Source organism: Anabrus simplex, chromosome 2, assembly GCF_040414725.1.
Source record: "Anabrus simplex isolate iqAnaSimp1 chromosome 2, ASM4041472v1, whole genome shotgun sequence".
NCBI classification, from domain to species: Eukaryota; Metazoa; Arthropoda; class Insecta; order Orthoptera; family Tettigoniidae; genus Anabrus; species Anabrus simplex.
In genome coordinates this window covers 1194231128-1194248265 of record NC_090266.1, presented here as the reverse complement: position 1 = coordinate 1194248265, position 17138 = coordinate 1194231128, and the positions used below count along the sequence as shown (strand labels likewise).

Genomic DNA, 17138 nt, shown 5'->3' with positions numbered 1-17138 from the left:
GCTTCCATGCCCCCACTAGACCCAGCATAATTTGTCATACACACATGCTTAGTTTTCGATTTGCATGTATGGCAGTGTTTACTGAGACACTCCACATCAATTACTTTACCAGTATCGACACCAGTAACAGTAACCACACCATTCTGACTGGTGTGGCCTCGCTTTTGCCAGCTACCATCAAGAGCAACAGCTATGTCACTAACACCCTCATTTTCTATTACTGCCTCCTGAGTGGCTTCCTTCAGGCTGTGTCCACTGACTTCCTCTACTGCCTTACTAATAATGTTTGCAAACCTATTGAATCTAGTGGGAGGACTAGGCAAATTCATAACAGCACACAGCATGTCACCCCGTGCTTTGCCCTTACCATATTGATCTAAGGCCATATACAAATCGAAGGTTCACCTCATGCGCACCATTCACATATTCTGAGGTGGAAAACTCTGTTTCTTCTCCACAACTTTCACATGAAAGAACTATGGCGCAAGCTAGGCCTTTATGCAATGAAGCCCTTTCAGACAGTCACACACTCAACATTTTTATAACATTTACACTGCACAAAAGATTTCACAGCAGCACACAAGAGCTGAATATCTATAAACTGGTATCCTACTGAAATGTTCTCAATATTTACACCACTAAATGCACTACCTGAGTCATATTCTTTATATACACTTTCGGAAGTGGCCAGTTTTCTACGACACGAACTTGGAGGAGTACTACTTGGACTTGCGTCACTGTTGTTTGAGGTTATGGGAGTGGTGGGTAAGTACTCACTACTCCTAATAGCAACACCTTTAACATTCAAGCATGTCTTCCTGTTCTTATATTGATTCCCATGGCACTTACTTCTGCCGAACTTTTTAATCCTCGGCATTTTGAAAGTAAACACGCAAAGTAAAGGTATCTCTCAACATGTGCTAAACTATTAGAATATAAACAAACACAGCAGCATGACACATGGCTCACAGTAGTACAAATAGCTAAGCAACAAATTACCTTCAAAATGAGACCATGTTCACTAATGTACTTGCGTTTCCTAGAAAGTTATCAAAGAGTAAAGTCCAGCCTGCAGTCCCATTTGTAAATGGGGGGGGGGGGCATGGAATATCCAAATTATGGGCACTTGTAACACAATTTTGCTGAAATAAAAAATGGTACTGTATTGTACACCTACCAAAGAATACTAAAATGCATTAAAATGAAACACTTAAATTTTTGCAAAAATTTGGGTACGTACTCCCCTTAATGTTCATAGATGATCAGTTACAAATGTAGGGATTTAAACAACCTGTAAGCATTGGCTCTAATAATTTTCAAAAATGGACTTTGCAGACTTACAATGTTTTTCTCAGGAAATACGTGGAAAATATGTAGATTGTAACTAGTGCTAGGTCGGTTTCCCATTTCTCTTTATGATAACAACATTGTCAGACATCGGCATCCACTTTTTACAAGAACACGCTCATTCATCAACACTGTATTCTGGCGTACCAATTTGTCTTGAAACTGAGCTTTGATAAAAGTGATGATAAGCAGTTGGGATGCATTTGCTATCGCATAAGGATAACAGATCCTTCAACTTCTGATCACTGATCGGCAGGAACCCATGGTATGCCTGTTCAAGAATGTTGCAGGTGATGGCTGCCTTCCACTAGACCGCTTCTGGACAAAAATGCACTTTGCTTCTTTCCCTTCTAAGACTGAAATTTCCTGTACTTTACTCTACACCATCTTAATTTTTCTTGGTACCGGGCGAGTTGGCCGTGCGCGTAGAGGCGCGCGGCTGTGAGCTTGCATCCGGGAGATAGTAGGTTCGAATCCCACTATCGGCAGCCCTGAAAATGGTTTTCCGTGGTTTCCCATTTTCACACCAGGCAAATGCTGGGGCTGTACCTTAATTAAGGCCACGGCCACTTCCTTCCAACTCCTAGGCCTTTCCTATCCCATTGTCGCCATAAGACCTATCTGTGTCGGTGCGACGTAAAGCCCCTAGCAAAAAAAAAAAAAAAAAAAAAAAATTTTTTTTCTTGGTGTTGTGCATCCAGTTTTGCTTCTGCACTTTGATGTCCTGTATCATTTCTTGGACTGTTTAGGGCTTGATAGTGACCTTGATAGTGATCTGGAACATACACAGTTTGGTTCTAATTTCAGTCAGGGAGTCCTTCATTCTGGGAGTGCCCTGTTCTAAGAAAGCGATGTGTGATTGAAATTACAAAGCCTCTGCATGCAACGATGAACACAGAAAATAGGACTGTCTGTTCCTGTTTTGCCCTCTGCAGCTATCCGAGTAGAGTTTGAATATTTCACCACCGTTGCCAGCTTGCATCTGTTAAGAAATGGTAAAGGCAGCTTGCTGTCTCATATGGACCTCGATGAGCAGTGGCCTTATACCAACATGGCACTGGCCTTCCTTGTTTCTGGTATCATTTGCTGTGAAACTGTAAGTGGAATGTTTCCATTTGTAGTAATATAGACTCACATCAGACTGAAGTGTAGCCACAACTTTCTGCAGAATGAAACTCGCACTGAAAATGGACTTACCTGAGACTGAAGTGACTTTATAATTTTCTTCCAGTTCCTGACAATTTCTTTATTTTCAAGGAGAGAAGCATATATCTCTGCCAAGTTTTCTTTCTCCTCTTCCAGAAGAACTAGTATAAAGTGTGCATAGTTCACACCAATCTCTTTTTTGGCTGCAAAAATGCCAAATTACATTCTTGGTTGAATATATCAAGGTATTGCCTTAATGTGGCAGAATTCACAGAGGCTTATTTACTTTCCTTGATCCACTCTTGGTACATTGATCCACTCTTGGTACATTCTGTGCATTATTGCAATGCTCAGTTCATTATTGTCTGAGAGAATGCAGAGGCTTTTAAAAATCTATCCCTGGTGAAATAGCTCTTCAGGGTGGGTTTCTGCATTATCCCCATCAACATTACAAGCCCTTAAAACACAGAAATTTCCTCCCCTGTCACTGGCTCCCACTTCCTGGTGCCTGATCTTGATTTTAAGGGCGTGCTAAGTACACATTCTGCCGCAGACCTATTTGTCTCTTGAACAATTAGGTCAATCACTTTGTTGCAAAAAAAAAAAAAAAAAAAAAAAAAAACAGTAGAAAATCATTTAAAACAGCCTCAAAATGGTTTTTGGTATTTGAGAGTGATATTTTGTGTGCTCGTGATGAAATCTACCTCTTGCCACAACCAGTGAACAGTAGATGAAGTTGTTACAGCTTAAGCTGTTTCTTCTTCATTTGCGCTGTTTACCAATTCTACAGTAACCTCTTGCTTTGCATAGTCACTGTCGTATCACTACCGAAAATATCGCTTCCCAATACATTACTTCCATTACCGTCATGTATCAAAGGAGTGATCTCTGCGCCCATAAGAGAATGAGACTGCTCGGCCATTCTTCTTCAACTGAGTAACATCTAACCTGTGAAGCAAAAAGTACTTGCAAGGTAGTTGCTTTCAGTCAGTCAACTTCATATTAGTTCTAATTATGATCATTATAAAATATCAAAGCCATATTAACAACAGTGTTGATGATAGTATTTATTAATATATTATTAATTACAACAGTCATGTCAGCACACTAATATTATATAACAGTTTTCGAACTCGAAGGTCCATGATCAGTGTTAAAACTATTTAAACATTAAAGTCCACATGAGTATGTCATCAGATTTAATTAAAAATGAGTTTACCGGGCGAGTTGGCCATGCGCGTAGAGCTTGCATCCGGGAGATAGGGGGTTCGAATCCCACTATCGGCAGCCCTGAAAATGGTTTTCCGTGGTTTCCCATTTTCACACCAGGCAAATGCTGGGGCTGTACCTTAATTAAGGCCACGGCCGCTTCCTTCCAACTCCTAGGCCTTTCCTGTCCCATCGTCGCCATAAGACCTATCTGTGTCGGTGCGACGTAAAGCCCCTAGCAAAAAAAAAAAAAAAAGTTAAAATGGAGCCCTGTTGAGATCAGTACATAGGGAAAGGTTGACTGGTCCTGTAGCTAAGGTTGTTTCAATTTGACACACTCATGTGGACTTAAATGTTTAAATAGTTTTAACACTGATGATGGACCTTAAGAGTCCAAAAACCAGTTATGTAATAATATAGTGCACTGACACGACTGTTGTGAATAATAATAATAATAATAATAATAATAATAATAATAATAATAATAACCTAATTACAAAACAGAGGTGGCAGGAAAGTACAAAACTTCTCAATTCATAAGGGGGGGGGGGGGAAGTCTCAGAAAAGAGCAGTAATGCATGCGTAATAGGCGTTCTAACTTCTCACTGTACTGGCCGTTCGTGGTATGTCAAACAGGCTGAACGAGTGCAGTCCACCAGACATACAATTGATGTTGAACCAGCTTGAGGGTTTAATACTTGAAATCACATATAAGATGGAAATGGGAAAAGATTTTGGGCAGCAATTGAAGTCCTTTGTTTTGCTCACTGCTATGGCATAGTTTTCTTTAATATTTAAGCCAGACCATGACAATGCTGACAGCTTTTCTTTTTTTAATTGTTTATTTCTGAAGCCTTAAAATTGATACACACCAGCTGAAAGAAAATGAAGTAATGAAAATGGAACACACAAGTTTACAAATAAAAATCATGACAGATAAGAGCTAGGAGGAAGGATAAGAACATACAAAAGATAAATACCCTAATTGTCAGTATTGGCAGAGGGAATAACAGATAGTAAACACAAGGACAAACATGAAAACATATAAGAACAAGGGCGAACTCCTCGTCTTCACACACTACCATCTTCATAGAGGGGCTCTCCCCTCAGCAATCCCAATTTTTGTAGATCTATTTGCCCTCGACTCCAGAGGAGCTTGTGTTATTTCTCTTTCATTCAAACTGCACCGTGCCTTGTTTGTATGCTATGCAATATATTTCAAATTGATGGCAAGTCAAGTAATAATGTACATAAGAAAATATTTATTATTGTACCACCTATTCAATACAGTGCAGAATGTTAACATACGAGTTAAAACATTGTTGATATATAATGAGACAGGTTTCGCCTCTTCTTATGAGGCATCTGCAGTCAGTATCAAAACCTTATTTTACCAGGTACCTGGTTAAAGATTATTCTAAAATGTATTGTAAAATGATGTATGTAGAATAAAATTTACAGTTCATATATAAAAATGTTTCTGAGATAATTAAAACTCTAATACAATGATAAATTTGTGCGTAGTTTCCCTTGAGGAAGGAGGCGTCATTTGACTAGAAATAACATGATTGATGGCTTGAAGCCGTAGTCAATGTTTGATATAGAAGGAAATTGCCAAGTTAACACATTGGAGACTGAGCCCAAGTGTGCATCGGGGTGGGGTAACAGCGCAGACTAACCGCGCCCGATGCTAACTCGGGCAAGCATATTTCGTATATTTTCAACACTGCCAGGACGAGAATCGAGCGGAAACTATACATACTACATTAAATAACTTTTATAACAGCTATACCGTGCGTTCATGTCCTCTGTCGTTATTTTTCTCGAATTTATAGCAGCTTATTTTTGCTCAAGTTCACTTCTACACTCCATGCTTCCAGCCTTGCTTCCGGCTGCTCAAGGCGCACGCTTTAAGAGTTTTGTTTACATCGTACGAAGTGTTTAGACTGTGTTTTTATTTTTCTGCTATTTTGATTAGATCATTGAATGAAAGTGGAATTGTAGAGATTTTAGAAGAGATTTTTGATGACAGTGGTTCAGACAAAGAGGCAGATGATTCAGATCTAGACCCTGATTTCGAACTTCATGTTAGTGGTGAAGGTATTTATAACCTATTCTATCATATTTCACCCAGGTGTGATTTTGCACTTTGTAGTTTATTTAGCTAATGTTTCATGATCTTCATATGACTGGAGATTCATTTAGAATGAAGTGACGCAAGTGATAATTCAAAGGCAAGGACTGATTCACATTCGCCGGGTATTTTTGGTGATTTGGATGCACTTGCAAAGTCTGTGCAGATAAATGAAAAGTGTAAAAGGGGAAAGTAATGAGAAAAGAGACATGCTGGTGGTATTCAGTATGTTCTGTAGCACTTTGTGTCTCTGAATGCTTCAAACTATTCCACACTAAAGCTCATTATGTGTAAGACTTTGTTGTCAGACTTTTTTTGTTGTTGCAAAAGGTATGCTGTTGGAAATTGTGTAATGTGAAAAGTATTCAATAGATCTTAATGCAACTTTTTAATCTGTAGAATAGACCCTTTTAATTTTTTAAATGATATATATCTGTTACAGTTGCAACCTACCTACTATTTTCTACAATGTTTTAAAAACCTTCAAAATATGGCGGTCTGCCTGCCAATATGCCACCTTAAGACACGGTCTCCAATGTGTTAATACATAGTAGAAAAAGTATAAAATAGGTTCAATGTTGAGTGTAAAATGGGAAGGAAGAGCATTCCATTTATTGAGCCAATGTCGTTATTTGACATTGGCGTGTATTACTCGAAACATTTATAAGAGATTAGTCAACAGTTCATAAAGTTTGTTTATAATTTAGCCCCACAAGATTGTGTTCAACAGATGCTTGTAGTTGGACTAATTTCTTGTGAGTCAACCATGCGAGTTTGCTGAAATAATAATGGGCCGTCACTCGCTACGTTGGTGTGATTTGATGCGAAGAGGGTGATGATATTCATTGCTTCAAATGGAATGTTTTGTAATTTAGTTGATATCTCAAAAACGGTTGTTGAATAGTTGTTGTTATTTTCTTCATCCAAATGACAAATTTTAACATTGATTGTAAAACTTACGCTGTTGAAGAATATTGTATTGATTTGATGGTTGAATTGGGGCTGTTGAATTATGCTGCAATTATTGTTAGTGGTTGGTTTTTTGGTGTTGTTGGACTGTTGACTTATTGTGTGAAAATTTATTGGGACAAGTGCTTTTTAAAAAAAAAAAATGTGGTTGAAGAACATTTTTTGGTTTGAATTTTGGGTTTTTAAAAGCTATTTTAATTTCTTGTTTTTTTTAAGGTGTTAGTTATTTGGTGTATGCTCGGATTGGTGTAGGTAAAGGTTGCGTGAATTGATTTGTTATTTTTTATTGGGGAGAGGTTTGTGGTTAGTTTTAATTTTACTTTATTAACTAGTTTGTTTATGATTGTGAAATTATATCCATTGAAGTTGACTATTTCTTTTATTGTATTTATTTCTTTTTTTAAATTGGTGGTTGAAAGGGGAATTCTTAGAGCTCTGTACACCAGACTGTAAAAAGAAGCTTGTTTGTGTGATTGTGGATGTAGGGGATTTTGTTTAATGGTTGTGGGGGTGAATGAGGGTTTTCTATAAATTTGGAAATCAAACGTACTAGTAGTTCTTGTTATTGTGATGTCGAGAAAGTTAATTGAGTTGTGGTCCTCATCCTCTTTAGTAAATTTAATACTATTGTCTTGGTTGTTTAAATATGATAGTAAGTTTTCACTATTGTTGAGACTTTTGTCAATTATTACTAGCGTGTCATCAACATAGCATAGCCAGAGACTTAATCTATTGATGTTTTTTATTATTTTGTTGTTTTCAAGGTTGTCCATATAAATTTTGGCAAGCATTCCTGAGATGTGATCTCCCATGGCCAGGCTTTCCTGTTTATATATCTTATTGTTGAAAGTGAAATAGTTATTTTGTAAGACAAAATTTAATAATTTTATGAATTCTTCTATTTCTATTAAGCTTAACGTGCTGTGTTTGGAAAGATTATTTTTTATTATTTCTATAGTTTTTTTTGCAGGGATGTTTGAATACATGCTGGTGACGTCAAAGAAGCACATTGTGTGATTAGGTTTTAAATTAAATTTATTAAGGGTTTCGCATAGTTCTATTGAATTTTTAGAGTGTTTGTTGTCAAATTTAAAATGTTTTTTTAAGAAATTTTTGTCGAGGAATTGTGAAGTTTTTTATGTCGGGCTATTTCGGCTGTTTATGATAGTACTATTATTACATGTGATAAAATTCATTTTTGGGTCCGTATTGAAAGTATTTGTATAAATAACACTAGTATGTTCTTATTGTTCTCCCACCTATTCAATACAATACAATCTTAAAAATTAGGACTTTGTCCTTATCAAAATGTTAACATAAAATTAATACATTGGATGGTACATGTTTTGCCTATCAATAGTAGGCATCATCAGCCATTTTTTACCTTAGGAATAGATCAGGTACCTGATTGGGAATGACTTATGAATACTGTTAAAAACTATGCCTCTAATCCATTTTACAAGACATAGCATTCCAATTATTGAGCCAATGTCATTATTTGACGTTGGCGTGTATTACTCGAAACATTTATAAGAGATCAGTCAACAGTTCATAAAGCCAGGCTAAATTATAAAGAAACTTTATGAACTGTTGACTAATCTCTTATAAATGTTTCGGGTAATACACGCCAATGTCGAATAACGACATTACATTGGCTCAATAATTGGAATGCTTTTCCTTCCCATTTTATACTCAACATTGAACCTATTTTATACTTTTTCTACTATGTATTAACTTGTCAATTTCCTTCTATATCAAACATTGACTACAGCTTCAAGCCATCAATCATGTTACCTCTAATCAAATGACACCTCCTTCTTTAAGTGAAGCTACGCACAAATTTATCATTGTATTAGAGTTTTAATTATCTCAGAAACATTTTTATATATGAACTATAAATTTTATTCTACATACATCATTTTACAATGCATTTTAGAATAATCTTTAACCAGGTACCTGGTAAAATAAGGTTTTGATATTGACTGAAGATGCCTAATAAGAAGAGGCGAAACATGTCTCATTATATTTCAACAATGTTTTAACTCATATGTTAACATTCTGCATTGTATTGAATAAATGGTAAAATAACAAATACTGTATTTTCTTATATACATTATATAATACTTTCAGTACGAACCAAAAATGATTTTCATTACTTGTAATAAGTCAAGTAATTATGAATTATAAGAGGTTTCAAGGCATTTCCTGTCCAGGGACAGGTTGTGAATTAAGACTGCATTTGGATGTCCAGCAGTTGTTACATTGGACCATGGGCTGATGAAGACATCAGTAGATCTGTTGCTTCTGTCTATAGGTGTAATGACTCGTATCAGATGTAGTCACTGAGACTTCGGGTATTCTGGGGTTTCATAGGTTTCTGGGTGGAGAAAAACAAGAATGATTAATAAAAGTAAGGATATCAGTTGGTCACTAATTTGTTGATCTTTTACATTCTTTAAATTGTCCAACATGATGCAGATGTCTTGGTGCTATGTCCTATCCATTGTATCTCTACAGAATAAAAGTGTTCATCTTATATCCCTTTGGGGTCCTTCCTCTGCGTTAGTAGAAAGGTTGACGCATCTTAAAGTCGTTCCCACATCCGGTATTCGTTATTATTGTTAGATATTTAATTTTGTTGTGTACTTTGCTGTTATGTGGTGCGATAATCACATGGAAAATTAAAAGAAGAATACAATGATGTCCCTGTTTAAGGAGATGGAAATCTTATTTAGATACATTATTGGTGGTATACAGGTCTTTCGGGATCTATGGGGACGATGTTTGAAGGGTAATTAGCTTATGAATAGCCATGTCTCCACCAATGATCATGCTCAATTGGAAAGCCAGCATTTCTAGCTATAGCCAACAATGTAATTTCTATTGCAGCAGACTTTTTCGCAGAGCTAGCATGTCTATCTTATCCCACTCCTGACAGGTTTTCAAGACGCCATTGATAGTGCGTAGACATCTATTTCCTAAGGCCCTTTTTAGGAGTACAAATGCACAGAAGTCCATGGGTGACCCATTGGGTACCTTCACCAGAATGTCAGTAAAAGTAATTGCACGGATTCCAGTTTCCCTCTCTATTCTAAGAACAGACGAGTCGAATGAGAGGTGTGGCTAGATGCTTTATCTTTATGTACCCCTACCTGATTTTTTGCCCTCCCAATACAGTGTTGGGATATCTGTGTTGTAAATGGATGTTAAAACCTCTTGCTGATAGTATGTAGAGTTCATCTTCACATTATTAGCAGCACGGCAAATGGTTAACTTGCCATAGTAGCAATATCCAGCAGTGATCATGAAACCCCTTGAAAAACTTTCTTGGCATTCTTTATAAGTTTGTTTTTTGTCTCTAGGGTGGTAGTAAATTGAGTTGGGTTTGTTACAGTCACTAAGGTACACATATGCTTCATCTAATGTCACCACATTTTTTTCATCTGTCCCCTGCCAGATAGCTCTCATACAGCTTTCTTGCATTAATGCGATGTTCCGAAATGTGACAAGGCAACAGCTTGTGAACTCTGCGCTTATGCTGCTTTCCTAATTGCAGTTCCTTGTTGAATATGGTGTTAACTGTTAAAACAGACATCCCTAACTTATGTGCAGTAGTGCTTTGGGGAGCAGGGTTATCACTTGAGACGAGGGCCTTCACTTTCCTCACCACTTCTGATGCACAGGTGGTGGCTGGTCATGGATTTGCCTGTTGTTTTCCCCTCTGGAATTGAAGCCCAGTCGGTCTTTGCCTGTTTTATTCAATACAACACTGATCCAGTTCTTTGATATCAAGATATCATGCTTCTTGCACATTCCTTGGATTGCAGAATAGCTATATTTAGCATCAGAAAGGGCTGTTATGTAGCCCTCCCAGTAACGGTCAGTTTGCTTTGGCAGCTAATGTCATGAAACTCTACACACACATTCTCAGTACTGATGTGAATCATCACTCCGCATTTTGATGTGCTCAAGTTGACAACAGTGCCACCAGTAGCCTTCAAACTTGTCACCAGAGATCCCGAATGACTTTCTGAATACCATACTCAGTTCTGCACTCAAGGCCATACTCAACCTTGTGTTGGAAGATTCCTGCATGGAAATTAATGTAGAGGTTATAGTTATCGTCCTGTGGAATGGAATTCCATGTTCATCTAACCTGGTGATACATTGGGCAAGGTTTGTCACTGACTAGGCCAGTTGAAGTTCCTCCTAGTTCTACATACACCGAATGGACAAAAGTCATGGGAAGACTCTGCATGTAATGTTAATAACGACTTGCTCCTCCACGAGCCCTCAAATTGGCTGCAATACGGCGAGGCGTTGACCCTACAAGGTGTTGGAATCGTTCTTGAGGGATCTGGACCCACGCATCTTGCACTGCTACTCACAATTGGTCTTGTGTAGTTGGTGCGGGGTTCATGGAGCGTACACCAGCCATGACAGCATCCCATAAATGCTCAATTGTATTAAGATCGGGGGATCTGGAGGGTCAATCCATGGTCGTAACTTCACTGGAGTGCTCCTCCAACCACCTGCCACAGAGCGGTGACATGGCGTTTCCATCAGGGTACTCTAGGGTCAAAAAGGGATGCAGATGGTCTGAAAGAATATCCACATAACGTGCACCTGTCAGCACTCCCTGCAGCCAGACAGTGGGGCCTAATTGCAGCCATGAGAACGCCATCCAGACCAGAACTGAGCCACCTCCCATCTGGACACCACCTTGTTGACACGCAGGATCCATAGCTTCATGGGGCATACGCCACACTCTCACGTGCCCATCAGTTCGATACAACTGGTGCTGGGATTCATCAGACAATACCACACGCTGCCACTGTTATATGGTTCATTGCTGATGTGTTCGTGGGCCCATGCACGTCGAGCTCTGTGTCGAGGTGTCAGCAAAGGGACATGAGTTGTTCGTCAGCTGGTGAAGCCTATGCGGTGCTGCTGCCTCCTTTACAGTCCTGGTAGAAATGGGTTTCTGACTCTCAGCATGCAACTAGGCGGTGATCTGACTCTCAGTAGCCCGTCGGGCGTCCAGTATGGTTCTGCAGAGGCAACACGATCCGTTCGTTAAACACCTGTTTTCTTCCCGTACGGTGGTTTACGTGGGTGGCAACATTCTCTCTGCGATATTGAAGATCCACCCTCGACACTGTTGACCTTGGAAACCCGAATGCGCGTGTAATCTCTGCAATGTTATGACCAATGCACTGTGCGCCGATGATCATCCCACTTTCAAAGTCGGTTAACTCACGACGTGTTGACATCTTCACGACACTGGTGTCTGTGACAGGCTGCTCACCTACGCCACAACTAGCCACAATGCTCAGGGATCATACACGGCACATTTTCTAATGGAACATCCCTTCCCGTGACTTTTGGCCACTCATTGTATGTTCAATAGCGTACAGGTCTGGTGATTATGTTGGCCGGGGGAGTTGACAAAATTTTGGAGAGAATGTTGGGTTGCACAAGAGAATATGGATGAATATTGTCCTGTTGAAATGGCACATCTCCCTTGTTATTGCATGAATAGTAGCAAAGCTGTATTCTGGATGTTCTGTACTCTGTTCATTGTTCCCTGTACAAACACCAGAAACAAAGATTATAGGCCACGGTACTCTACCTCATATTCCGAGCATTGAATGGATGTATTGTTGCCATATACACTGTGGTACTCTCCTGTTTTGATGCCACACTTGCAAGATTAAAGATTTGTTCAGTGTTAACACCCATTACATGGTGGTGATAAATATTGTATGAAATTAAACTGACTTCACCACTGTCTTATAATGTTAATGCATCATGTATTCATGTCCTGATGTTCTCTCTTTGACTGCTGGGTTCTGCAGCAGTAGGCTGAGAGCATTCATTCACTCAGTCACTCATTCATTAATGATTACTCTCTCCTCAGTTGGTGGCTATTAATGACTGGGTAAAAAGAGTGTTCATTCATTCATTCATTCATTCATTCATTCATTCATTCATTCATTCATTCATTCATTCATTCATAATGTATGTTGTAATTGTAAGAAAACTCTATGAGGATTGTGGCACAAAAGTAAGCACTAATGCAACTTAGTGTGTGTAAGATATATGTTTATCCTAGACTACCCGCCCTCTTAAAGTCTAGGACAAAAGTGAAATAAATACATTTAAAAAAACTACAATTTAGAAATTGGGTAAAAATAGTTAACAAGTTTAATTGTAGTGTTTAATGTAGTTATAGATAAATTGTAATAAGGAAAAGAATGCATGTATCAGAACATGTTTTTAATAACAGTATTTTTTGACTTTTACCCCTGCTTGCAAATGGAGCATTTATAATATGTTTATTTGTGAGTTGATTGGCAGTTCACAAAGACATTGTTCGATGTTCATCGTCCATCTCTTCTTGTAATATGTCAATTTCTTTAGAGATGATATGTTGTTTAAGCTTCCTAATATCCATTGTGCTGGTATTATATAGTCTTCCCTTTGTTTTAATTATTTTGTGCATTTTTTTATTTTTTTAGACTTTTGTTTTTCTCATCTTCTGGTACCAACTCTATTGTGGCTTCTCGGGTTCTGTGATGATAGACCAAATGTACCTGATGCTCTATAACTTGCTCTTTACATCGTTGCCACCAATTGTAATCGGTGAGTACATACCAAGTAGCGTATTGTTTTATAGTTTCCACAATTTTGTGCCTTTGAAGAATTCTGAACTTAGTGATTATTATTATTTTTGTTTATAAATACATTGCAGTTGAGAAACATCCTGGTAGCAGTGCCTACTTAAAATAGTTGGCCAATAGCAGCAAAATTCAATTAAAACATAAATTACATAACAACAACTTAAAATAAACTTATCTTTCATTCAAACTTCACCGGGCCATGCTTCTGCGCCACACAATATCATATTTCAAAGTGACAGTGAGTCAAGTAATTAATAGTTGTAAAAGGTTTCAAGGCATTGAAAGAATTATGAGAATCCTCACCAGATGATATCAACATACATATCGGTGAAAAGATGGTGATGAATGCTATCAATATACATAAGGAAACATCATGTAGTGTTACATCCATCCATTAGAATACAGCAGAAATTTAAGTCTATATGCTCTCAAATGGGAAGAGGTCAGAATATTTAAAACTCTTTAGAAAGAAAAAACACACACTGATTTGGGCTGATTCATACATATAAGGCACGCACGCACCTTCACCTTCAAAGATATACCATTTCCATCTCGACAAGTTTAAAACTTTACAAGCTAGAAGAAAATTAATTTAGGCCAACGGGGGTCTATATCATGAATGGAGGTTGGCAGGATGTGAAGGAAAGGAGGTCTATACAATGTCTGGGTGTCTGTGTCAAGGGGTTTAAGTGATTTAACAGAATCCGAGGATGTTCTTGTAGAATGAAACATGTCATTCTTTGTTTAATAGTGTGTCATTTTTTTTACAGGTATACTATAGTGTTATATGTATTATAATTACTGTTTTCGACAGACTGAAAAGCTTTAAAGTTACATTAACTAAGTTGACGCTGGAAAATATGTCCATTCGGTTATGGCTTCCTGTCATTCTCATTCAGCACCCAAGTGGCCAGTGGGCCTCCTTGCATCTGAAGATTGTAGAAAAAGTATTTGCCTGTGAAATATTGATATCAGTCACTAAAATGAAGTTGAAGGTTGATGGCTGATGTTGGGATGTTTAAAACAACAATTAAATGGAGTTGTGCAGTTCTCCAACAGGTGCCACCACTTAGATCTTTGATAATAAATAGTTGGAAACTAGCTCTTCTGTAGCAAGTGGATTAACTTTATTTTAAAATGTTGTTCTAAGTGTAATCACACAATATTTTCTTGTTCTTCTGAATATTGTCCAGCTACCAAAATGGTATTAATTGGCAAGGAAGGAGGAAATTTTATATTATGCTCCTCGTCTCCACTGTGTATGGTAACTGAAATATAATGCGATCATTCACAGCATACAACTGGGATTCTAATGGACCTCACCCTATTTTCAGATGAGGTTCATTGAGATGCCCTCATAATAGAAGCTATGGCAATTGAGCCTCAAAGAAGATTTATGTATCTTGAGGCCTATAAGGGATAAAGTAACAGCTTGATGTTGAATTTCGATGCCAAACACTGTGGTGGCAGGGTTATCTGAAATCACAGTCTAGATATTCTAGATATTATACCATAAATTGGGTAGCAGGTACAGGCTCTTCTCCCGTAGGAAATAATTTCCGGACGCGATAACACACAACCCCACCTCCTTCCTGGTACTTTCATGCTTCACATTCCACTTTTCCCCTCATCCTCGCCTCTAAATATCCCCTCCAATTTTATTGTTGTTGTTTGGGTCATCAGTCTATAGGCTAGTTAGATGCAGCCTTCCATGCCACCCTGTTATGTGCTAACCTTTTCATTTCTATGAACTACTACTTCTATTCTAATGCGTTTGTCGTATTCATACCTTGGTGACCCTCTGTGGGTGGGGGACACAGATGAAAAAAACACCCATGGTATTCCCTGCCTGCGGTAAGAGGCGACCAAGGGATGATGGAATAAAAACCATGAGACTACTTGTAGTTAGTACCATTACGTGAGGAACACTATCGGTCGACTTTACTTGCGAGTAGTACCACTGTGAGGAACACCATGAACTGTGATTAGTACCACTATGTGCGGAACGCCATGGGTTTACGTTGCCTGTTGTGATTAGTACCACTACGTGAGGAGCACCTCAGGTCTGGGCATTACCTGTGATTAGTACCATTATGTGAGAAACACTACGGGTCTGGGTGTTGCCAGTGATTAGTACCACTATATAAGTGACGCCATGGGTCTATGTTGCCGAAGATTAGTAGCACTATGTGAGGAACACCCTGGGTCTGTGTTACCTATGAGTGGTGCCATTATGTGAGGAACACCATAGGTTTGTGTTACCTGTGAGTAGTACATTACCTGTGATTAGTACCACTATGTGAGAAACACAGTGACACTCTGTTTTCTTATATATATAAATGAAAGAAGTGAAATCAGAGATAAGGGTTTTTGCAGATGATGTTATTCTGTATAGAGTAATAAATAAGTTACAAGATTGTGAGTAACTGCAAAATGACCTCGATAATGTTTTGAGATGGAAAGCAGGCAATGGTATGATGATAAACCAGGGTTAAAAGTCAGGTTGTGAGTTTCACAAATAGGAAAAGTCCTCTTAGTTTCAATTACTGCCATGATGGGGTGAAGTTCCTAATGGGGATCAATGTAAATACCTATTTGTTAATATAAGGAAAGATCATCATTGGGATAATCATGCAAATGGAATTGTAAATAAAGGGTACAGATCTCTGCACATGGTTATGAGGGTGTTTAGGGGTTGTAGTAAAGATGTAAAGGAGAGAGCATATAACAGAGTATGGTTCCAGTGTATGGGACCCTCACCGGATTACTTGATTCAAGAACTGGAAAAAATCCAAAGAAAAGCAGCTCGATTTGTTCTGGGTGATTTCCTACAAAAGAGTAGTGTTACAAAAATGTTGCAAAGTTTGGGTTGGGAAGAGTTGGGAGAAAGAAGACGAGTTGCTCGACTAAGTGGTATGTAAATTTATAATAATATAAGAAATTTATTTTAACTCAACCTATTCAATACAGTACAAGATGTTAACATATTAGTTAAACATTGTTAAAAATAGTTGAGACATGTTTCGCCCCTTCTGTGGGGCATCATCAGTCATATCAAATACCTCAAAATTCTACCAGACGTCCGGTTGGAAATTATAAAAATATGTTGCATGAGTGAATACATTAAAAACATTTACAAGATCTTATCATTAACAAAATATCAAATTGATTAAAAAATGTTACACTAGTGAACATGTTGGTGAATTTTCACTCAAATCAAGGCCGTCATATGTACAGTATTGACAATAGTGGTAGTTAGTCTTATTTGATGCTAAGTTCGATGACAGTTTAAAATGTATATACAAATATTGAGAATGAATGCAGAATACATATAATTACAATTTACTGTACGCGTATTTTACATTGTAGGGGCAAAACATGTCTCAACTATTTTTAACGATGTTTAACTAATATGTTAATATCTTGTATTGTATTGAATAGGTTGAGTTAACACTTTGAAGACGATGTCACCCCATCTGGGGTGACGGACCCTCATACAAAATATAGTATGTCACCCCTCGTGGGGTGACACGGTAGTGTGTCCAGGCCTCTCAACTTCAGGCTGTCGCACGAAACTAGCGCTACCATTCGCTGTTGTAATGCATTGCTTGTTCAGGTAAGGTGTTGATGGAGTGCAGCGCAGTGCCCAT

The 17138-nt window shown here is 38.1% G+C and overlaps 1 protein-coding gene across 1 annotated transcript in view; it reads left to right on the top strand.

The window, feature by feature from the left end:
- The window catches only part of LOC136864785 (phospholipid-transporting ATPase VD), a 532079-nt gene that overhangs the window by 436408 nt on the left and 78533 nt on the right, over window positions 1-17138 (top strand). The window contains exon 16 of the mRNA XM_067142172.2: window positions 13327-13450. Coding sequence (XP_066998273.2) covers window positions 13327-13450 — 124 coding nt within the window. The remainder of the gene's footprint in view (window positions 1-13326; window positions 13451-17138) is intronic.